This window comes from Ipomoea nil, unplaced genomic scaffold (genome assembly GCF_001879475.1).
Source record: "Ipomoea nil cultivar Tokyo-kokei standard unplaced genomic scaffold, Asagao_1.1 scaffold1407, whole genome shotgun sequence".
NCBI lineage: Eukaryota > Viridiplantae > Streptophyta > Magnoliopsida > Solanales > Convolvulaceae > Ipomoea > Ipomoea nil.
This window is the reverse complement of record NW_017617835.1, coordinates 3,715,336-3,739,568: the sequence shown is the minus strand read 5'-3', so window position 1 is coordinate 3,739,568 and position 24,233 is coordinate 3,715,336. Positions and strand designations below refer to the sequence as shown.

At 34.0% G+C, this 24,233-nt stretch overlaps 4 protein-coding genes across 7 annotated transcripts; 3 read left to right on the top strand and 1 right to left on the bottom strand.

Moving 5' to 3' along the window:
• Positions 1 to 1,532: 1,532 nt before the first annotated feature.
• On the bottom strand, positions 1,533 to 2,918 carry LOC109186151 (AT-hook motif nuclear-localized protein 20-like). Of its 2 annotated transcripts, none has more exons than XM_019336074.1 (2): positions 2,652 to 2,918; positions 1,533 to 2,566 (listed from the first exon to the last, which is right to left on the bottom strand). In XM_019336074.1, exon 2 carries the CDS (start codon positions 2,555 to 2,557, stop codon positions 1,709 to 1,711), a length of 849 nt encoding a protein of 282 aa, XP_019191619.1. In that variant the 5' UTR covers positions 2,558 to 2,566; positions 2,652 to 2,918; the 3' UTR covers positions 1,533 to 1,708. The 2 variants fall into 2 exon arrangements, with proteins under 2 accessions (XP_019191619.1, XP_019191618.1); XM_019336073.1 differs by having other exon boundaries at positions 1,533 to 2,575; positions 2,658 to 2,918.
• A 6,005-nt stretch (positions 2,919 to 8,923) lies between these two features.
• LOC109186887 lies at positions 8,924 to 12,470 on the top strand. 2 transcript variants are annotated; one of them, XM_019337070.1, is made up of 6 exons: positions 8,924 to 9,248; positions 10,026 to 10,315; positions 10,409 to 10,498; positions 11,541 to 11,893; positions 11,988 to 12,286; positions 12,319 to 12,470. In XM_019337070.1, the coding sequence occupies exons 1-5, from the start codon at positions 9,053 to 9,055 to the stop codon at positions 12,250 to 12,252; spliced, it is 1,194 nt and encodes a 397-aa protein (XP_019192615.1). In that variant the 5' UTR covers positions 8,924 to 9,052; the 3' UTR covers positions 12,253 to 12,286; positions 12,319 to 12,470. The 2 variants fall into 2 exon arrangements, with proteins under 2 accessions (XP_019192615.1, XP_019192614.1); XM_019337069.1 differs by having other exon boundaries at positions 11,988 to 12,466.
• A 959-nt stretch (positions 12,471 to 13,429) lies between these two features.
• On the top strand, positions 13,430 to 15,233 carry LOC109186092 (peptidyl-prolyl cis-trans isomerase CYP19-3-like). Of its 2 annotated transcripts, none has more exons than XM_019335994.1 (2): positions 13,430 to 13,526; positions 14,452 to 15,233. In XM_019335994.1, the coding sequence occupies exon 2, from the start codon at positions 14,460 to 14,462 to the stop codon at positions 14,985 to 14,987; it is 528 nt and encodes a 175-aa protein (XP_019191539.1). In that variant the 5' UTR covers positions 13,430 to 13,526; positions 14,452 to 14,459; the 3' UTR covers positions 14,988 to 15,233. The 2 variants fall into 2 exon arrangements, with proteins under 2 accessions (XP_019191539.1, XP_019191540.1); XM_019335995.1 differs by lacking the exon at positions 13,430 to 13,526 and adding an exon at positions 13,793 to 13,869.
• Positions 15,234 to 19,470: 4,237 nt separating this feature from the next.
• LOC109186350 (ethylene-responsive transcription factor 1B-like) lies at positions 19,471 to 20,318 on the top strand. The gene has a single exon (XM_019336297.1). It carries the CDS (start codon positions 19,533 to 19,535, stop codon positions 20,280 to 20,282), a length of 750 nt encoding a protein of 249 aa, XP_019191842.1. The 5' UTR covers positions 19,471 to 19,532; the 3' UTR covers positions 20,283 to 20,318.
• Positions 20,319 to 24,233: the final 3,915 nt, after the last annotated feature.

Genomic DNA, 24,233 nt, shown 5'->3' with positions numbered 1-24,233 from the left:
GCTGAGGAGTACATAATTGATGTAACACTTAAGGGGATTTTATATACGTTTCTTATATATATAAAATTTTCAATCGAAAAGAAATTCTTTACTTAGGCATGTAGTTATTTGCACTGCATCTTTTACTTTTTTTTTTTTTTTTTTTTTTTTTTTTTAAATATAGCTTAAAATGTATAATAACTCAAAATCAAGAATTGTTGTTTATAGAATAAAGTAGGATACTATAAAAGAAGTACGGAGTACTATATTTTATGTAGTATATATTCCGGCCATCTTAATTAGTTTATGTTATCTTACATGGGAGTGAATATGCTCATCATTGCCCACTCCATTCACTTTGATGGGTTATAAAATAAAGAGGGAAATTTAAAATAATAATAATAAAGAAAATTAAGAAAAATCATCTTCTACACTTCCATTGGATGAGAAGTGCAGAAGCTGGATGGGTAAATAAATAATAATATAATACAAATGGTAAAAGTAAGTGGTTAATTAATTAACTCAATGAACAAAAATAAAATTTATTTGCCTAATGTGGTTTACCTTTTTTATGTAGTTTACCAATCACAATATCAATTAAGTTTTTTGAAGGTACAATATCAATTAAGTTACTTATGTATATAATTATATATTGAAATAGTGGTTGTGAATTTTCACTCAACAAAATAGATATATAAATCCCATTAACATTGTAATTTTTTATTGTTTACTTGCTTGAACACATATTTTTAGCTTATCCGTTCCAAAAAAGTAAGATATTCAACAGTAAATATAATAATTAATATTTTTTTTTTCTAAAAAGAAGAAATAACAAATAGATATTAAATGATTATGAAATAACAAAGACATGAACCAATAAGTTATAAATATAAGCAAAAACAACATTAGATTTATCACAAATATTAATCATGGGATTTAATTTGATTCCTCTATTGTCTTCCATTTTTAATTTTCTTGAATTATTATATCCATAAACAATATAATGCGCCGTAAACCCTAAAATATATGTTTAAGTTTAAAAAGGAGACTTGAAATGATAAGTGAATGCCTTAACTTAACTTATTTTAAATTACACATAAGCTAAAATATGTTTGATAAAACACGAGAAATAATAACCTATTTTGAAACACAATCATTTCAAAATAAGCTATTGACTTTTAATATTTTTTAAAAATCTTTATTAACTTACAAAAATGACACCATCTACCCTTCATTAATCAAAATTTTGATATCTCAATTTATCTTTTTAATGTCTTTTACACTTATCAGTTTATTCAACAACTAAATTTACCAAATACTTTAATTTCAATTAGTTAGTTTATTAGCTACTATTTTCAATTTTCAACTTCATTCTACTTAATTAACTTTTTCAATTAGGTGACCAAATATATATAAATCAGGCTTTAACAACTTTGTTGCATGGTGATGTGCGATTACAAAACTCGAGAGTTTGAAGCATTTTATATTATATGAAGAAAAGAAAAAGAGGAATTAATTAAGGTGATGATCGATAATGATGAAGAAGACCTAGCTATAAGATAAAAGCTTGAAAGATTAATTATGGTAATCAATTAAGTAGAACTACTTTTACAAATAAAAGCCAAATTATACACATAAACTAACTTCATATGATTCATTACATTAAGAAACTAATCTCTGTATTATATGATTATTAATGGTATTATTATTATTATAATTTGCTGACCTTTTAGTAGGGAGGGCGGCCATGAGCCCAAGCAAAAGCTTCATTGCTAGCCACCATGTTGGGAGGTAAATTGTAAACGCCGGGCATCGGAGAAGGATCTCCCATTCCGGCGCCGGCGCTGGCCATCCCAGGCGGCGGGGAACCACCGCCTCCGAGTTGGGGTTCAGCGGTGGCGGCTGCAGCTTCTTCCTCGTCCGGCTCCAACGGGAGCCGCTCGTACGTGGCGTTTGAGAATGTGGAGCCGATTACCATGACGGGGCCGGCGGCGACGAGAGAGCCGACGACGCTGCCGCCGACGACTTGGCCTTGTCCGCCGGCGAGGTATATGGTGAGGCCGGTTGAACCGGGCGGGGATGGACCGGGGAGGAAGGCGCCGGTCAAGGAGAGGATCTCGAACCGGCCGTGTAAAGCCATGACGGCTCCGGGAGCCGAGGGTTGCCTTAGGGTTACGTTGGTAACCGTCCCGCTAGCGCTCATCACGCACACGCCGCGCTGGCGCCGCCGAGCGAACTGCGCGATGCTCTCCGCCACGTCGGCGCCGCTCGCCACCTCCAGCACGTGGCTCCGCAGCGCGTTGGGGCTGTCCCGCGTCACGAAAATCGGCGGCTTGGGCTTGTTCTTCGACCCCGGCGGCCGCCCGCGTGGCCGCCGCGTCCCCACCTCAATTGCACCCTCTCTCGGCTCCTCGCTCGCCTCCCTCTCCCCTTCCTCCTCCTCCTCCTCCTCCCTTCCGCCGCCGCCGTTGTTGGATATCCCCAGATCTGGCTTCTTGAACCCCGGCGCGGCGGCTGAAGACGACGCCTCAACCACCCCCTGCAACCCTAATTGCCCCGTCCACCATGGATTCGCCATGTATGTATGTATACTTAACTACAAAACACGCAAAATCAAAATCAAAAATCAAATCACGTCTTAATTAATGAATTAGCTAGCTTAGATCTCTATTGATTACCACTAAAACATGTAAAAGAGCGAAACACGAAGGCCGAGACAAACGGAATTTCTTTTTCTCTTTTGGGGTTTTTGATAATAGCTTAGGTATATATATATATACTATATAGTAGCTAACAAGTTAAGATCGGAGATGATAATAAGAAAGAAATACTATACAAAGCGAAGTTGATAGATAGATGAACACTAGAAAGACCTAGCTAGAGAGAGAGAGAGAGAGAGAGAGAGAGAGAGAGAACTGATCAGAGAAGAAGAAAGCGCTGATGATGATATGATTATGCAATTGGTATACAATACAAGTGCCACTGAGATCACAACACAGTCTTATCTATTAAAAATTGTTACCCTCATTACCTACATTTGGTCTCTAAATTAAATTGTTAATGTTGCTATAAATTAATTTTAAGACTTAATTGCTTGTGATTTTAAATACTTAAAACTCTACATTTTTTATGATCTATAAATATTAGTAATATGGTAAAATTAATTTTCAGTCGTATTGAAATGCTCAAATTTTTTGTTTTTTTTCTGGTGAAGAACGAGAGGTAGGGCCTCGAGTTAGCAGATTCTCCGAGTGGCAACCCCACCTGCGTTCGCCAGCAGAAGTATTAATTACGAATTCAAGTCAACCGGGGTCTTCTAAGAAAGTAGTTCCCCAATCTCTAGCCTGCCCCATATTGGTTAAGAAATCGGCACATTTGTTTTCTTCTCTAAAGACATGCATGACTCTGAGATGTGAGAACTTTGCAGCATTAAACTTACCATCTCGGATTAAGGAGCTACACTCTTTGTCACCGATCTGCTTATCTGACAAGACTTCCATCGCATTTTTGGAGTCCAACTCCACGATAATGTTCTCCAACCCCTTCTCGTGACAGAGTCATAAACCCTCCCGTAGGCCCCACAGTTTTGCCACGAAGATATAGACATACCCACTCTGACTAAGAAACCCCAGACCCAATCACCATGATGGTTACGGAGGAGCCCTGCTCTGGCGATCCTTGAGCTGGTCTTGAAGGCATCACAGGATCGAGCCCCGGTGGTGAGATTTGACTCTTTAGGCTGCGACTGATAAAGAAAATATAGAACATATACTATTTTGTAATAGAATCAATAGTAATCAATAAAAGTTATAACTCTAAATTTATGAAAAATAAAACCATAAATTTAATATTGGTAGAGTTATTTTTCTGTTAAAGTGGTACAGTTTGACAGCTTTTGGTGAGGGGTGTATTGTCTGTATATATTTTTTAGGGTCAACGTAACTTCAAAAATTCATGGGATAGGCTGTCGTTATCATTGTCTCTCCAGGGCCGTATTTTAAGTTTTGGTGGCCCTGTTCTAGTAAATAAATGTGGCCCTACCAAAATCATAATTTTTAAAACTAATACATGCAAGTTTCGAACCTTTGACCTCCAAGTTAAAATACAATAAATACACATTCTTACCATCTCTTCATAAAACCTTTAAAGTTTAATTAAAAACTTTTTAATTTTTATTTTTAAACTAGCTAAGTAAAAATTAAATATTGAACCTCTAAATTTTGGGACCCCTCTAAAATTGGGGGCCCTGTGCGGTAGCCCAGCTTGCACAGCCTAAAATCCGGCCCTGTGTCTCTCTCTCTCATCACTTGTCAATTGTCTGTATGGGGATGAATATTTTCTCTTTCTAGAGAACTGGGAGAGAGACAGAGAGCCCTTCTTGAAATTAGGGTTTCTGCTTGGATTGGTGCGACCTCTTACTCGTTCTTCGGAGCCACCCTGAGTTTGGTTTGGGAAATCCTAAATATATTCTTAAAAAATATGTACTCCTATATATTTGCTACGTAGGATACATTATTTGGTGTAATTAGGGGTTAGCGATAAGCAGATTAATCAGTGATGAATACCAAATGATCGATGAATAACGGATTAGTAATTTTGATTAATGGATTATTTTAACGATTCATAGATCAATATTGGACTCAAAAGAAAGTTGTTTATGATTAATAATTAAATAGTAAAATGGCATAGAAACATTAAACATATGTATATTTTATAAAACAATTATTGATTATATAATAATTATTAATGATTATATTCAATAAATAATGCGCTGATTTTTATGTAGATATTTAAACAAATAAATACAAATAATTGCTAATTGTTAATTGTTAATTGTTAATTATATAATATTTTGAATATATAATAAATTAATAATTCATTATAATATTTATAAATTTATTAATAAAATATAGTTATTATTAAAAAAAATAAAGCAAATTAGGTGATGTCTCCCACATCAGCCAATTTTAAATTGTGCTACAACATTTTTAATTGTGTTTAATGCATAAGGGCATTTATGGAATAAAATAGCATTCTTTTCAAAACGTTTGTCTTACAACTCTTACCGTGTTTATGAAATTTACGTATTGCCTCTAAAATGCTAAATGAAAAAGCTAATTGTTAAACTTTTCTTTTAGCTTTTTGACCAAATCAACTAGTTTAATTGTGTTTAATTATGATTTTGGTTTCTTAATTGATGATGCTAAAGAATTAGCATCTACGATTGGTGATGTTGAATTTTATTTTGTTAAGTGATCTGCGAATTGTGCCGTTCATCCTGTTGCTAGGGAGGTCATTTCTGAATCAGGTTGCGGGGCGGAAAGTGATTGGACTCTCCTCATCTTTCTTGTAAATAGTCTTGTTCGTGATTTAATGAATTAATCTTTCGTTCTAAAAAAAATAAGTCAAGCAATTAAAATTAATCCAAAGAAGTTATTTATCTATCGAAGCAATTATTTAGAAAACAAAAGTGATTTAATTAACTTTAAAATTAATAATCAACCAATACATCACCAAGATGTAAGTTTAGTTTGAGTAATGCAAATAGTTCTTAAAAAAAATACTATAGTAGTTTCGAGAGTACATCACATGAATTGTATTGATTGAATAGAATGCACAAAAAAAAAAAAAAAAAAAAATCGTCCATAAAATCAGTAAATAGTAAACGTATTTAAAAATATGAAATTAAATAGAAGCAAATGCAGTAACTCCTGCCAATTTTTATTTATTTCAATTTTCATGCATGATGTGTGTGTCTATATATATATATATATATATATATATATATATATATATATATATATATAAAAGATCAAATAAGAACTAGTAAACTCGTGATAAGGTATGAAGTAATCTCATTTGTCAATTTAAGATGATCAAATGCTGAAAATAAAGGGAAAAAAACGCGTTGACATTTCTGTAATTACGACAATGTATTTTAATTTAAACGCTTGATAGTGCATTTTTAGATAACTAACAGTACACTCATGACCTATAGTAGTGCACTCACGTGTGTTTCAATTATTGCATTGTCGTAATTATGAAATTAAAATATCACCACATATTTTCTCATTTCGTTCTTAATTCTAGTCATTGATCATTCTAGATGATCAAACATATGAGATCAATATGTATATTCACAAGGATACTAATAAGAGCTGATATGGAATATACGCCCGGATCCGTACTTGATCATACCGGGATCGTTGAGAAAAAATATTTCCGACCATCTACCGATCGACCTGGAACAATTCTGTTTGACCTACCATAAAGTGCCAACTAGGGTTTGGTTAGCGGCCCTATTTCCCGAGTCTCGGGCCCTTCCCGATCTTCTTAGGTCGGGAGCGAGGTAAACAACCTAGCCCCCTCACTAGCTTCGGGAGTTGGACAACAATCCCACTAGCCTAACCCAGTGGCAACAAAAGCAAGGACTATGCAAACAATTGAGGGACCAAATAATCTTCTACCTACGTACTTGGTCATCCATTTCGGTGCAAATTAAAGACTTTCAAATCTTGATTTAATACTTTCAATTCTTGATCCAATAATAATGATAACATGGCTATGCAAACAAATATTTTTATACAATAATGTAGGTTATTTGATAAGTATTACAATTATTTCATATATTAGTTAATGCTACCACAAGGTAATTTTGTAACATCACATGATATATAAAATAAGGTTCAAATTGACCACTGAACGTAACCTGAAAATGCAATTAGGTCACTGAACGAAAAAAAAGTACAATTAGGCCACTGAACACTCCAAAAATGTGCAATTTCACCTGATAGCAGGTTACCCTCAATTTTAGCATGTTATCTGCTTACGTGACAGCTGAGTTGACATTTTTAATAAATTTTAAATAATTTTTAATAAATTTTAATAATAACTTTTTATTAAAATTTTTTTAAAAAAAATAAAAACGACTTTATTTTATTTTTTATTTAATTTTTTCTAATTTTTTAATAAAATTTATTATTAAAATCAATTATTAAAAATTATTTAAAAATTATTAAAAATGCCAACTAAGCTGCCACGTAAGCAGGTAACCTGCTAAAATTGATGGTAACCTGCTATCCGGTAAAATTGCATACGTTTGGAGAGTTCAGTGGCCTAATTGCACATTTTTTGAGTGTTCAATGACCTAATTGCACTTTTTTTTCGTTCAGTGGCCTAATTGCATTTTCAGGTTACGTTTGGTCAATTTGAACCTTATTTCTATAAAATATAATATTTAATAAAAGATTTTGACCAATGCAATGAATCTCGACACCATATGGTCCATATTTAAGTAGTATTCCGTAACTTGTAAGAAAATTAATATTATAGTATGAGTTTTTTTTTTTTTTTTTTCATAGCAAGTTTTGATTAGAACATTTTATTTGGTGTAAAAATTAGTGTTTTGGGCTGGAGGTAGTGTGGAGTGATCCATATTAAATGAAAATTTATAGGTGTTCTTATGATGTTATGACATTTTTGGATATTTTGCCACATTGGTACTACATTAAAAGTATCATATTTTAATAATAAAGATTTAAAAATATCATAGCTTAAAAAACATTTTATAAAATTACATAAGGTAGCTACAATAATAATATATATAATTATAGCATTTTGTTAAACATTAATTACAGACAAAATTAAAAGTTGCGATGGCATTAATTGTACTAATGATGAATATTCTTGATTACTAGTATATTACGTAGATTAAACTTCACCTAGTGAAATTAATTGCGGTAATGATAATTATTGATTACTAATAATGAAAGTAGAGCCATTCCTCACTCATTTAAGGTAGTGTTATAGGATGAGCTGCTGTTTATGGGGATACAAGAGTTTTTATTTTAAGTCAAAATATCTTATGATATATGGGTGAGAATTAAACGGTGAACCCTAAAATGAGTTGTTAAGTGGGTGAAACAGTTTCGTATTAGAAGGTTATGAGCTTAATTTTTGTAAATTTCATTTCAGTTAAGTTTGTCATACTTGATCGAGTTTGTCACATATAGTTTTTATAGTGCAATTTACTTGTTGTGTGTTATTTGCATATTATTACACAATAAATTGTGGCTCCTCACTTCCTCCGACAGTGGTTAATTTTGTAATGAAAGTGGGTTTACAAATAGTTTCATGAGTAAATTATAATGTGCGGTTTACTTCTCATTTATTTATTTTTTACAGAAAAAAGGAAAAAAAAAGATTTTATCTAATCAAATAATAAATAATAAATAATAAATTGATTAAATATTTGAATCGATACACATATTTAATTTAGATTAAGGTGTATTTAGTAAATAGTTGTTAGCTGATTAGGTTAGTAGGTTTGATTAATTGATAGCATTAGCTGATTGTAGAAAAGTGTTTGGTAAATTAGCAATTAGCTGTTAGTTGATAGCTGATCACATACAAAAATTGATCGAAAAAAAAATTGCTTTAAGCAGTTTTTTGATTTTTATCATTTTAGAGCAATAAGCTGTTACAAAAATCTAATTAATAAAACACTCATATTGATTGTTTAATAAAGTCAAATAGTCAATAATGATCAAATAAGTAAAAAATTGACTGATAAACTAACTATGTTACCAAACAAGGCATAAGTTAATTAAAAATTTTCACAAAAAATTTGAATCATCTATATAATTCGTATTTGAATAATAAATAAATTTATTTTATAACGTAAGATGAGATAAGTTAATTCACAATAACAAAAAAATATTGTTTAAATACTTGAATTGGTCCACATATTTAATCAGTTAAGTTGGTCAAATTGTTATTTTAATAATTACAAAGTTACAAATTTGACCCAACGAGTATACCTAACACTTGAAATTATAAAAGATTGGGAACAATGAAATTGTGAAAGTTTTTTGGTAAATTTGGTTAATATGGTTGCTTTATCAATTCCATTTATATATTTCGGGTCGGCCCACTTAAACTCGGCTTTACAAATGGAGTCCAATTCATAGGCTCTGCTGTCTTCTCCTTCATTTACCTTTTCAGGAAGACCAGAAAAAAAAAAAAAAAAAAAAAGAGAAGCAGAGGTAAGAGTGAGTGACGCAGCAGAGCGGAGATGGCCGGAGACCTGTTTGAAGATTTGCCACCGCCAAGCGCTTCACCCAATACCGGAACCGCCGGTACCTCCTCCTCCTCTGCCGCCGCTACAGCCGCTAGTGTAGAAGCTTCCCCAGCCGCACCACCGCCGCCTAAACCTGCACTTAAGAGCGCTCTCAAACGCCCCAAGCCACCTCAAGACACCCCACCTGAAAGTAGGTGAATTTCTACTCTTGTGTCCCTGTAAAGCGTTCTCCTTGTTTTATTATTTTGTTCAACGGATTTTAAAATTTTAATTTCTGTCCTTAGGGTTTCTATTACAAGTCAAAATTATGCTGAAAATTGGGTTAATCGTGTGCATTACAGTGACTTTAAAACCTTCCTGGATTTTTTTTTTTTTGTTTTGTAAGATTGAATTCTACTGTACTATACATTTAGTTTTCCGTTCTTATTCAGAATTCATTAAGAGATGGTAAGATTCTAACTATAAGCATGACTAAATTGATCCAATGCTAAACATTTGATAGATTTTAATCCTTGATGACAAAATCAGATAGATAATAGGTGAAAGGCAAATCAAAAAACACTTTTATTTTCATTTCATATGCATATTATAGTTTACATAATGGCTTGATCAGATGAAATTATTGTGATTAATCTTTGTATGTTTGTGGACACCCCATTCTAACAATATAGCAGGGGCAATTCTAGATTTTTAGGTTCTTGCAACCCCTTGAGCATTTTATTTCATTTTGTACCTTTTGGAACATGTTGATTAGTTCTTTCTGTCATTTCTTCTTGATCATAATTGATAATATTAACTAATTTTGTTGAAGGTGAGTCTTGTTTTAACTAATTGCATTTCTTCGTTAGGAAGCAGTGTGATGCTTGCGATATGTAAATTATGTATATGATTATTAGAACATCCAAATAGATGATTTGTGATGATTACTTGAACTGAGAAACACCATATGGATTTTTTTGCCCTACAGCTTCTGCTTCTGGAAAACGCTTGAGATTTAAAATGACTACTGATGCCTCTGAAACTCAAGTGATAGAAGCTATGCAGAAGATATCATCACATATAAAGAACCTATCAAAGTTCGGCAAGGCATCAAAACTTGCAATTCAACTGATTGAGGCTGGTAGTGTTAAACCTTCAACTAGTGACCACTTCTTTGCTATACTTGAAGCTGCAATGTCATCATCCACTACCTGCAATGAGCCCTCAGTACGAGCTGACTATCACGCGTTGTTCTCTGCATCTCAAGATGTAGTTGAGGTGAGGCATTTAGTTTATATGATGTGGTTAAAGTTCTAAATGGAATTTATTTGAGTCAAAATTAGCTCATGTTGAACATATTAATTCGCGCAGTGCCTCTCAAAGAAGCAGCAGAATTCATTAGCTGTATGGACGATCAGGGCGGTAGTAGCTAATGACCTGTTCACTGATGACAGTTTTGTGGTATGCTTTTGTTCTAATTAGTTTTGTTTAAAATATTCCCAATTATGAATTTGCATGTTTGTCTTTTGTACTTTTAATGTAAGTTAAAACCATTTAACTTCTTTCTCTCTTGTGCCTGACTATTGGGGGTAGGGAACCATAATTAATTTTAGCTTCTCTAAGAACACTTCAAGAAAATAATTTCATTTGTTCAACTGCTTCGGAAAAAGAAGACATTACACAATGCTCTCTCTCTCTCTCTCTCTCTCTCTCTCTCTTCCTCATTCCCTCCCCACTCTCTCCTTCTCTCTGTGGGTGCGGTTACATAGGATGATTGCCTGTTCAGGCTATAACTTTTCTCTTTGGCTTACGTTTTACTGCTAATTCTTTAGTTTTTTGCTTTCCCATTACAAATAATGCAGTTGATGATAGATGGAAGCTAAATAGCTAATATTACTGTTTGCTGCTCTGTAGTTGGCAATTTGGCATGGCAGAGATTGCCGTGCCTTCTGTCTTATCACTGGCCTTAGTTTCCCACAAACCACCTACTGTTTTGCCTTATGAAGCCTATCACCTATCTACTTCTCTGACACTTGGTCTATTACCTTGTTTTCATTCTTGAATGTTGTGAAAACATAATTTCATTTTGAAGTGGTTCATTGTCTTAACATGACAACACCTTTCTACATCGCTTATGTGGTAGAAGTGTAGAAGAAAAAGGAAGATTTCTGCTTGCTTTGGTAACACTTAAAATATATGGTTTGTCTCCCCTCTATTTTATTCCTATAGGACTTAGGCTTAGGACATTGGACTCTAGTGGGTGACATATTCATTAAAATCACAAGAACTTGTATATCTCTCAGAGTACCATGACAGATCTTCCTGCTTTTTTTCCAAGCATTGTTAAGAAACTTAAAGCAGGCCTGTTATTTGGATCCTTGGGAATATCTGAATATTATAACTTTGATTAGGTTGTGTTATGCAGTTTCATCTTCATCATGTATTTATCTGAAGTATCTATTTGTCATACTTATCCACGTCTTTATTGTGGCACATCTGCCAGTTTTCAAAAGCAACTGGGAAAGTAAAAGAAGGGATTTCAAACCTTCCGATTGCAACCAAAGATGATGACATAGAAGAAGCTGCTGCCTTGGAAGATGAGATGCCGCCAGCAAATGTCAATGGGCAGACAAATAAGGGCGAGCCTCCTTGTCCTGAAAACGAGATAAATAATAAAGAAGAGCAGGACCCCTTCGGCCTTGATGCTCTGATTCCAAGCACATCAAAGAAAGAAGACAAAGCAAAGGCAGTGAAAGAAAAGAAAGAACCGGATGAGGCCAAGAGACTCCTCAAGTCAAAAAGAGAAGCTTGGATCTCATGTTTAGAGATTGCAGCAAAACGCTACAAAACCCCATGGTCAAATTCTTCTTCCAAGTTCCAACCCCACAATCTAAATGCATCTTTTTTTTTTTTACCGAATACATCTTGCTGAACTGATTTATTTTGCCAGGTGCCAAACTGGGATCGACATATTAGTGAAGCACGCTTTTGATAACATCTCGCGGTTCACTTCCAAACAAAGGGAAGCCATCAAGAAACTTTGGGTCTCTGTCAGAGAGCAGCAAGTTAGGAGGAAGCAAGGCAAATCAGTGTCTGGAAAACTTGATGTGAATGGTTTTGAACTTCTCCAGCAGAAATACGCCAATGAGAAGATCAGCATTCGGCACTCGGTTGGCGGCAGCGGAGATAGGCGGTGCACACAGTGGCTTGGTTGATCCATGTAATTGTTTATATAGCTCAGCTCTGTAATATCTATCACCTCCATCACCATATCTGCAGTTCTGCACTGCCAAAAATGAAAGTACAATCATGGCCCTGCGTACTGGATTTGTGTTTGTAATGTCAATCCTTATGCTTTACATTTGTGTAAAACACTTTTTTTTTCTCTCTTTTAATACAATGGGTATACAATAATTAACCATTATGAAATTCCCATCATATGTTAGGATATGCTTAGTTCATATACTGGATTTTAATTTCACGTTTTTGAAAATCTCACATTCCATAAGAATTTGGAAGAAATGATATTCTAAAATATGTGATAAAAAGTGAACCATAAATTTATTATAAAGAATTTTTGTGTTACATTTAAAAATCTCATATTTCTAAAAACTAAATATCTGTAAAATTTTATTAGAAATATAATTGTACTCGTTGAATTTGACTTTTACTAAGTTCTTGCACGATAATTACGTTAAATTATCGTGATTTACCCTTCACTATCCTGTAATTATCGTGATTTACCCTTCACTATCCTGTCTTGTCGTGGGTGTGGGCCTGGAGACAGAGAAAATTTAGTCTTTTTATGAACAAAAATATATAATTGCTATCGCTAAATATGATTCTTAGGCTATCCACATCCCAACCAAGAAGGGATTGGCAAGATGATGTGGATTAGCCATATCATCATTTTTTTTATATATAGTTAAGGGCTTTGCAAATTTGCAAAGCCCCTTTTGTACTTTTTTATTTTTTTTATTAATTTTTTTACTTTTTATAATTATAATAATATTATTTTAACATGTGGAGCCCACTTTTGCAAATTTGGTTAGATTTGTAGGGATGTGATGTGAATAGTAAATGATTTGCAAATAAGATGATGTGAAAGTGGGATCTATTTTTGAGAGTGGGAGATGTTTGGAGGGATAATGTTAGCCTTAGTAAGCTCCCACTCAACATAAGAATTTGTTGATTTCTATGTAGTAAAATTTAATGGGTTGAGTACTATGATTTATCCATCTACTATCTTGTCATGTCAGGACATGAAAACGAGAAAATTTCAGTCTTTTTGAAAGCAAGAACATATTCATGGGAAAAATAGAAATTTGTTATTTTTGAGGGGTAAAAACGAAAATATCCCTAAAACATGGATCCCCGTTTTTTTGGAAATAAAAACCCTAAACCCTCTCTCTCACTCTATATATAACCATCCTCTACACTAAAACCCTAGCCACTCTCGAACACTGTACTCCTCCGCTTCTTCATCAAGGTGCGATCTTTTACTGCTTTAATGCTTTCATTTTTTTGAAATGAGTAGAAGAAGAGAAAGAAGCTTGAAGCACATATCGAAGGCTTGATGGGTGCTTATTGAAACCCTGTGGAGCTCATAAATTGTGCAATATAAAATAGACCATTCATCTTTTTTGATATCCTCTTGATTAGCATTTTGCAGTTTTCACGAGGATAATTCTTTATGGTCAACATTTTTCTTCCTTAGTTCCTTTTTCTATCTCTTTCCAGAAAAAAATTGAAATGTATGTTGTGGATATTGACCTCATTGCTTGTTAGTGCTACATGCTAAAGCTGATTCAGATTTATACTTCTTGGACGAGGTTTCTAGATGCAATGATGGTTTACATTTAGATTTGTTGGAATTCTTATCAAAATTAGCTCCCATTGTATGCAATCTCTGATTTTTTTTTTTACTTATTTTTTTTGGGTATTTCCCAGCATAGATCTATTAGTCTTATTTAGACGTGCTTTGTGGTAATTTGTGGTTAATTTTATTGAATTAGTCTTGATTTTATTATGAAATGAATGTAAGATCTTAACTTTTTAGAAAGACTGTATTTTTGGAGAAAATCCCGTGAACACCTACCTTGTAGATTTGCAGTTTAGTTAATAGAAATCCAGGAAACACTACTCTTTATTTCTTGTACTATGGGAATTTACAGTGCGTGTTTTTCTAGCCAAAAATTAAGAACTGATTTGTGCAGGTTGCAGTTTGACCTTTGTTGAATTATATTCTTTGATTCTTTTCTTGTACTATGGGAATTTGGGTTGAATTTGTATGTTTTGGGAACCTTATTAGAAAACCCCCATTTTTGTACTTATACCCCCCTTACTTTCAAAATGAAAATAATTTCCTTGTCTTATTTGCTAAAGTTGGCTTTGTTTTACTAATTTATTGTTAGGTTTAAAAATGGCAAAAAACCCAAAGGTTTTCTTCGACATATTAATTGGAAAGAACAAGGCTGGTCGGGTTGTCATGGAATTGTTTTCAGATGTTACACCCAAAACCGCTGAGAACTTTCGAGCCCTCTGCACGGGGGAGAAAGGAATTGGGAATTCAGGGAAGCCCTTACATTACAAGGGCTCTGCATTTCACCGCATTATTCCTGGCTTCATGTGCCAAGGTGGAGATTTCACGAGGGGTAATGGAACAGGCGGAGAATCCATATATGGACTGAAGTTTGAAGACGAGAATTTCAAACTGAAGCACACCGAGCCCGGCCTTCTTTCCATGGCAAACGCCGGGCGAAACACTAATGGATCTCAGTTCTTTATCACCACGGTTAATACTACATGGCTTGATGGGAAGCACGTCGTGTTTGGGAAGGTGGTTGATGGATATAGTGTTGTCAAAGCGATGGAATGTGTGGGTTCGGAGTCTGGGAAGCCTGCATCACAGGTTGTGATTGAAGATTGTGGACAGGTAACAGAGAACTAGCTTGTAATAATCAACCTTATGGGGATATCGATTAGTATTACAACCTTCCTTCTTATCCAGGCTTGCCATAGATTATAGATATGATGTTTAGCTCATGTTTAATTGGCAGACATTTGAATAAATGCATTCATAATTTTACATTGTATATTATTGCTCTCAAGGAAGACAATGGATTAGGGGAAGGTGGTACTGACCATACATACCAAGATTTGGGGCCCTCAAATTATTTGTAGATTTAGTGGCAAATTATATCGTGGACCATGGTCTATTTTGCAATGTGTGGATTATGAATAAATGTTCATTTTTAGTATACTAAAGGTTTATTTTTAATATATTGAATGCTATTTTTAAGTAGTATATTTTAACATAAACCTTTTGTACACAAATTAATTAACATATTAGAGGGCGTTTGGTACTTTCCCATGTTATTTGAGAAACATAACAATTAAATTACCTAGAAAATTAATTAACATATTTGATTTGTCTAAACTTTTTCAAGAAATGTTTTGAAATCTCTAATATATCCTTGTACCCCAACTTTCTTAGCTACTTAATGCCGTTATGCTATCTTATAAGGTACTAAAATAGATTATGGTTTATGATATAATGTTTTGGATTTATTAACTTGGTTTTCAACCCTAACCCTACAAGACCATTTTCAATTTTTTCATTTCAGCCAATTTTCTCATTTTGTTTTTTTGGGGGTCTATTATTCCCTTCCAAGAAAGGGCAAATGCTATTTCTATTAGATAACTTTGTCCTTAACATTGCACTTCTAAGATAAGTAAATTTCATAGCTCATGATTTTATTTGATCACTGATAATTGAAAATTAGATTAAAGTGACTAAATGTGGTAAAAGTTTAAAAATCTTGCACCAAATATAGAAAAATTAATTGTTAACGATCAAATGTGGAAATGGTTGAATAGTTATAAAAAATTTATCTAAGAAGGTACTATCCCAATGGTTCAACAAAGGCAATAGGTATGAACATATCCACACAAATTGATGGACAATCTTGATTGATCAGATTAAATGAAGAGAGACTATCTCAACTAAAAACATAACAATTTACTAAGTTTAAAATTAAAATTAAAATAACATATAAAAAGCAAAAGGGTCAAATATACCCCTGAATTTTATCTGAGAAGTCAATTAGGTCTCCGAACTTTTGGAAGTTACAATTAGGTACATAAATATGTCGATTCAATGCATCAAGACCCAAATACCTATTAGTAACATGTAATAACATGCCACTAAGATTAAAAAAAAAAAAAAAAAAAAAAAAAAAAAAAAAAAAAGACCACTAGGTTGCTGGCCATGTTCCATGGCGAAAACCGACGATGGCGACCAGCACGTCGCCGGAGAAGGGTTGGACGCCTTTTCCGACCCCCTTAGAGATGACGACCAAAACTGGTCGCCTTTCGTCCCTTGGAGATGGTGACCAAACCTGGTCGCCTTCTCCGTCCATTGGAGATGGAGACCAGTTTGGTCGCCTTCTCCAACGATGGAGAAGGCGACTAATTTGGTCAACATCTCTAGTTGCCGGAGAAGGCGACCAACCATTCTCTGACGACGTGTTGGTCGTCGTTTTCGATTTTCACCACCGGACAACCTAGTGACATGTAATAACAGGTCACTAACAGATATTTGGATTTTATGCGCTATATCAACATGTTTATGTAATACCTAATTATAATTTTCAAAAGTTTGAGGATCTAATCGACTTCTTATGTAATGTTTAAAAGTGTATTTCACACTTTTCCTATATACAAATTGCTTATTAAAAAAAATACATACAGATAAGGACTGTAATTCAATAAAGGTAACACTGTAACAGGTACACAAATATCCATGCAATGAAAGCAAGAATGGAAGTATGATTGCTAATCCTGGAAATTTTGTAGCCAAGCTCTAAACTATATGCATGCACCCATTCATGAAAGATTGAAAGGAATCAAATGTTCACATATAATTATATAAAGAATTCACCCACTTGCATCTCCTAAAATTAATTAAATTTATTTTTCTTAAAAAATTCATATGTGAAACTTTTTGACCACTGGTCCATTTCCCTTTGAATACATTCAACTTAGAAGACTTTGAAACAATCATACAAAACAAGAACAATGCTTATATTATTATATTTTCCACTTTCATCTAAAAGGAATATAATTCAGCTATTAACAATATTTCATTTTAATGTTGACAACTATATAGGTATATAACAGTCATCCTAAAGATCGTCAGTTCGATTTTTGTCAACACACTCTTGATCAAATTCGTCAAATAATCTTTTAGTGTAGCTTACCTCTCCTATGTGGTTGTGTGGATATACGGGTCAATTTTATAAATATTATAAACTTAAAAATTTATAATATTTTTAAAATTGACCTTGTATTTTTTTTTTTACTAAAACTCTCTCACACACACACACACACACACACACACACACACACACACACACACACATATATATATATATATATATATATATATATATATATATATATATACTAGTTCAAATGCGGACAATGCTTCCCATGCGATCGATGCGAATTCACCATTAGATATGCAAAAACGCACAACACAGTATTCGAAAATGCACCACACACAAAAAAAAATGCACCACTATAGTTACTATTTCAAAGCATATATATATATATATATATATATATATATATATATATATATATATATATATATATATATATATAGTGTCAAATGTTTTGATAAAAGCAGTGTAAACACATAGCAAACCCATCAAAGAATATATCATAAGCCAATACATCATCACCTATTCACCTGCAACCACAATGGATTAATCTCCAATTAATTAATAGTGTAGTGTGAAAGCAAGCTAGGATCTTAAAGTTTGGATGATGATGTTCATGGATGTTCAACTAAATAATAACCCGGTTCATTAACCTTATGGGCCAACCTTTCATTATAATAAAAGTTTATTGACTTTGAACACATCATTAACACCCAACAAATAATATTCTAAGTATGGATCAAAGCATTAAACCAATAGGCCAAACTAAGAAAATAGTAGCAGCAGAATAAATATATGTAACAATCCTGTGGATTACTTTAGACTGATCTGAAACCTAGCCTAAGCTAGACAAGGAATTGGATTGAATTGTCCTATGACTTGGCTGCCTTGTCTCTAGAAAAGGGGGTTTTGACCACACGTGCACCATTTTCCTATTGTTATATATTGTCTTTTTTTTTTTTTTTTTGGGTGATTAGAGAAACTCTCAACACTACAAAGAAAAATGCACATAGATAATGATTTTTCACCGTTGTTGTAGGATTAAAATTTCTATTGTTGAAGTCAGTGTTGTTGTAAGTCCCGCGCATAAACAATGGTTTTTTAACTGTCACCTTTTCTAAAAACAACAACGGTTTTTGAATCGTTGTCTATTAAGTGTTGTTGAAACCGGTGTTGTTAAGTCACACAATCACAACTCAAGAGTATGCACGAGATTAAACTTGCATTGTAGGTGAACCGACAAAGGACCGCAAGGAGGTAAATCAACATAGGTTGCCCCATAGTTGACTAGCTCAAACCAAGAAAGGCCAAAATTAGACAATCCACTAAGAGTCGAACTTGAAACCTTGTGATCACCAGACCAACAACATGACTAACTTAGCCGTGATTGTCCCCTTTTATTGTTTTTTTTTTTTTTTTTTTTGTGCAGTCCTGAGAGTTAGTGTAACTCGCAAACTTTTCAATGCTCCAACCAATAATAAAGATGGTGGAAAAGTTCATCGAGAAGTTAATAGGTGTATAAAATGATAGTCCACACTACTGAAGTACAAAATATTGCCCTCATTGAGGATCAAACCCATGACTTCCCATACGAAATAGTCACTTCGTGCTACTAGACCATAAGATCATTGACAAAGACACAATTGGCTAGTTGTTGGACATTACACATTGACCATGTAAAATTACACATTGTTAAATTACTAGTAGATATAGTAAAATTACAAGTTATTCGTACATGTTTAACTTATTATTATTATTTTTTGTTCAAAAAGAGGGATGAACCCGGTTGCACAAACAAAGGCAACTCAAAAGAGCCAATTGCCCACACTAGAAGCCCCGACGCATTCTGGCACCAAACTTGTCTTCCCACATAACGTCGACAACCCACCGAGGCATGTCGTCCAGAGACTGCATTCCCGGATTGTGAGAGAGGGCAGTAGCATACGTGCTTAACTTATTGATTCAGTAAACAGTATTTATAAAAATTGAGTAATTTATAAAAATCAAATTTGAATACTTGTAGACTTAGGGTGGGACAAAATCATAATTAAATCTAATATAAATTTTGTGGGCCTAATTATTATTTTATAATAATTAATTAACTAAACCCCCTCGTGTGCATACCCACCCCACCCACCAGCTCTCTCTATATATAAACCCCAATCTTCACTTCACTTCTGCAACATTCCATCCAAGAATCTCATCAACTAAAGATCTTTGAATAAAGAAAACAAATTTATATATATATAAATCTTCACTGTACTGAATTCATGGATTTTTCATTCTCCCAGTCAAATTTCCAAAACCTGCAGCCGCCATATCATCTTCCCTTCAATGAAAACGACGCCGGAGACATGCTTCTCTACACCGTCCTAGCCGAGGCAGGCGCCGCCGCCGCCGCCGCCAACTCCTCGTCGTCGTCTTCCTCAATGTCGGGGGCGTTCCTCGGCGGCGGCGGCCCCGCGACGTCCATGGAAGAAGAAGAGGAGGAAGAAGAAGAGTGGTCTTCTACAAGGACGAGCGCCGGCGGCGTAGCTTACAGAGGAGTGAGAAAGCGGCCGTGGGGGAAATACGCGGCGGAGATACGGGACTCGACGCGGCGGAGCGTGAGGGTGTGGCTGGGGACGTTCGACACGGCGGAGGAGGCGGCGCTGGTTTATGACCAGGCGGCGTTCGCATTGCACGGGTCGACGGCGGTGCTCAACTTCCCGGCGGAGGTGGTGTACCAGTCGCTGGTGGAGCTGGGCTGCGGCTTCGAGGACGGCGGCTCGCCGGTGCTGGCATTGAAGAGAAGGCACTGCAAGAACACTAGGAGAAGCAGTGTTATGAACAAGAAGAGCAATAATAATAATAATAATAATAATAATAATAATAATAATGCTTTGAAGAAGAAGAAGAAAGATGGTGGAGAAGAAGATGAGTTTGAGAGGGTGCATGGAGAAGTGTTGGTTCTTGAGGATTTGGGGGCTGAGTATTTAGAACAACTACTTAGCTTATCTGAGGCTAAACTTGATAATTAATTAGTGGCCGGCAACTATGTTCAATCGTGACTTTTAGGTAGGTACAACTATTTTTAATCCACTCGGCTATCTCTTTCATGGCACAAGAATGTCATTTTTTTTTTTTTTTTTGAGTTAATACCCAAAATAGTCCCTCGACTATGTCGTAATTACCAATTTGGTCATCGACTATCATTCTTACTCAATTAAGTCCTCAACTATATAATTTTTACCCAATTTAGTCCTTTGTCAATTTGACTGTTTGTTGACTGTCAAAAATGGAAATAAAGTTGTAATTTTACAAGTTTTCTCCTTCCTCCTCATTTAGCAGCGCCAAACCATGTAGCAATAAGCTCCGGTTGGGTTCTAAACCTGTCAATATCGAAGTAGTGGTTATGCATCGGATAGCCCATGAATTTGATTTCCAACGATTTTTTGATGATCGAAATCTGATCGGAGTGTATTGCTGCATGGTTTGGCGCTGCTAAATGGAGAGGAAGGAGAAATCTTGTAAAATTATAATTTTATCCCGACTTTTGACAGTCAACAAACAATCGAATTAATACAGAAGACTAAATTGGGTAAGAATTTTATAGTTGAGGACTAAATTGGGTAAGAATTGTATAGTTGAGGACTTAATTGAGTAAAAGTTACATAGTTGAGGACTTAATTAGGTAAGAATAGTAGTTGAGGACCAAATTGGTAATTATGGCATAGTCGAGGGACCATTTTGGGTATTAACTCCTTTTTTTTTTTTTTTTTTTTAAGTGACAAATGAAAACACGCAGTCCATATGTATTGTGTAAGCTCTATTTTTATATGATAGTTAACAAATCATACATAATATAGGAAATCATATTAGAAACATCTTGCAGAACTAGCTCAATAACACAAGTGACACTAAATATGTTACCAAAATAATATTGTAAAGTAATTTTGTATTGCTAAGAGTTCTATAAAGTTTCATAATGTGTCCCCCTCCCATGTGACATGGGCTCATCCTTTATATTACAAACTTGTAACGATTATAATAATTGCACAATGGCCTCCTATTAATAAGTACAATGGCTGGCTCCTTAGTAATTACTGTGTGTTCCCCTCCATAATTGTGTTGGCCTCCATAATTGTATAGTTGCGTGCTCCTAATAACTGCTTTTTGATGAGGTGGTATTGGACTCTATGAACCATTCTGTCACTTCCTACTTCACTCTTGATAATTAGTCAATTACCAATTGACCGTGTTGATTGCTTTGAATACTGCGAATCAGCCCTAATGTGCTTCGGGTCAGATCTAATACTTTGTCTAATTATCATGTCAACAAGTATTTCAGTTTTCACTATATTAATCTTTGCGGCAAATTATGCTGTGGAACCGTGCCCACCGAGCAAGGTGGACATGGTTCCAAAATTGTTCATAATTATGAATATATAGTTAAAAAATTATGAACATATAGTTCTGTATTTTTTTTTGAAAGAATATAGTTCTGTAATTATAAATATAGAGATTCAATAATTGTGAATATGAAGTTCGAAAATTTTGAATATATAGCTTTATAATTATGAACATATAGTTCAGTAATTATGAACATAGAATTCTGTAATTGTGAATATAGAATTCAATAATTATGAATATGAAGTTTAAAAATTATGAATATATTTTATAAGAGGAAATTTCAATTTTGGTCCTATGACTATAGGAGTCTTGTTAATTTCAGTTCTTAATTTTTAAAAGTGTCAATTTGGTACCTTAACTATGCAAATTTTGTCAATTTTGGTCACTCCAGTCAAATTACCGGTCAAATTTCGTCAGAAAATTTTAATTATTAAAATAATAAGGGTATTTTTATCATTTCACGTCTCTTTTCTTCTTCTCAGGCGAGTCCATCCCTTCCTCCCCCGTTTCCGGCGAATGCAATGAACTAAGATGATGGAGAAAGGATGCTTGATGATATTAAAGATAGGGTTTACAGGGAGAAAGAACGCCGGAAACAGGGGAGGAAGGGATGGACTCGCCGGAGAAGAAGAAAAGATGCGTGAAATGACCAAAATATCCTCATTATTTTAATTATTAAAATTTTCCGGCAAAATTTGACTGGCAATTTGGCCGGAGTGACCAAAATTGACAAAAATTGTATAGTTAAGGTACTAAATTAACATTTTTGAAAGCCAGGGACTAAAATTAATAAGACCCCTATAGTCATATGACCAAAATTGAAATTTCCTCTATTTTATAATTATAAACATATAATTCAGTAATTATGAATATAGAACTGTGTCCACCTTAAAAGGTGGACACGGTTCCACAGCATAACGATTGAATCTTTGCAGCCACTAAATTTTAGTTTAAGAGATTTGATCAATTGAGCAATCTTAGCTATAAAAAAAAAAAAAAAAAAAAAAAAAAAAAAAAAACCTAATTTTAAGATATAGTTGTCATTAAACTACACTCTGAACTCCTTGAGGAATTATGGTCCGTTTGGTTCACGGAATAGGCCGAGAATGGCATAGCATTCCCAGTAATAGGCCTATTCCTTTGTTTGGTAACCATTTCTATTATCAGGAATAATAATCACATCCTATGGTTTCTTAAGTACAAATTAAACTAATCCCATCCTATCACAATTTTAATTAACAAAAATAAAACTGTTTATTTTAATCTTTGATTTACAAATAAGTCCGCAATCACTATCTAAATGTGTACTCAAGGTAAATCTTGTCTTGTAACCTTAGCAAGCAACCAAGCCAATAAAAAGACCAGAAGGTGCGCTCAGGGAGTTAGCAATCATTATTCCATGGACCATGGTCCACACATTTGTGTGAACCATATATAAAAAGTACATTTTTAATGTACTAAATGTACATTAGTTGTATACATAAAGTACATTATTTGAAAGTACATGATTTTTTATACATTATAAAATAATGTACATTCAGTACGCAAATAATGTACATTCAGTATATTAAAAATGTATATTGCATTCATGGGTCATACAGCTATATAGATCATGGTCCACACAATAATTTGTCGGGAGTTAGGGTAACGGTCAATAGACAGCTCTTATAGGAAGACCCGAAGGTGCGCTTAGAGTGCACATGAGAGCATTCACAGCTGTGGATTATACTTACATTTTCGAATAGTAGAAAAAACTATGTAATGGTTTTTACTTATGTGAAGTGAAGTTTTTTGGCAAAAATTTCTCCTGCAAATTAAGTTATTTTGTGGGGCCCATATATTGACTACTGAAGTAAAACCTTGCCTACGTGCGAGAAACAAAGCATGCCCAGCCGAGCGCGTGTTACAAGGACGAACAATTTTATTTTTTTTTTTAAATCAATTTTATTTTTTTTTTCTTTTTTCTAATCATACTTACAAAAACTACTAAAAAAATCAAAAGAAAAACATAACTATTACGGATTCTCTAACATTGTTTACAAAATTCAAAATGTCAAACTTAGCATTACTTTAATTAATTCTTTATGGTAAACAAGAAGGGCAAAAGCTAAAGCTAAATGTGAGACGCCGAGCTAATTTGCTATACAATTTGGAGGTTAGTTACATCGTCTGATATTTTTTGTATTTGTACATAATTTTTTTTCAAGTTTCTAGAATATTATAGACTTATATACATAACTACTCTAAAGATGTAAGAATTTCTAAAATCTTCTAAAATATTAGAGGACTCAAAGAATTGTATGGAGTTATCCGGAAAATTTTAGAGACGAAATCATTGTTATATGATCAAGTCAATCTTTACCGTCTTTTGAAGAAGATGAATAAGTATAAATACCTCTAAAGGCACATTTGTAAGTATCCAAGTTTACGTTTAATTAACATAATGTAAACGAGTCGAGCCAATACCCCTCTAAAAGGCACATTTGTAAGTATCCAAGTTTACGTTTAATTAACATAATGTAAACGAGTCAAGCCGAATGAGCTCGGGTTCGAGTAAAGTTGCTCGAACTTTTAAGCTT

Coding starts and splice junctions, on each gene's coding strand:
- LOC109186151 (XM_019336074.1), bottom strand. CDS start 2,557: ATGGCGAATCCATGGTGGACGGGGCAATTAGGGTTGCAGGGGGTGGTT.
- LOC109186887 (XM_019337070.1), top strand. CDS start 9,053: ATGGCCGGAGACCTGTTTGAAGATTTGCCACCGCCAAGCGCTTCACCC. Junction 9,249..10,025: donor TCAAGACACCCCACCTGAAA/GTAGGTGAATTT, acceptor TTTGCCCTACAG/CTTCTGCTTCTGGAAAACGC. Junction 11,894..11,987: donor AAACGCTACAAAACCCCATG/GTCAAATTCTTC, acceptor TTATTTTGCCAG/GTGCCAAACTGGGATCGACA.
- LOC109186092 (XM_019335994.1), top strand. CDS start 14,460: ATGGCAAAAAACCCAAAGGTTTTCTTCGACATATTAATTGGAAAGAAC.
- LOC109186350 (XM_019336297.1), top strand. CDS start 19,533: ATGGATTTTTCATTCTCCCAGTCAAATTTCCAAAACCTGCAGCCGCCA.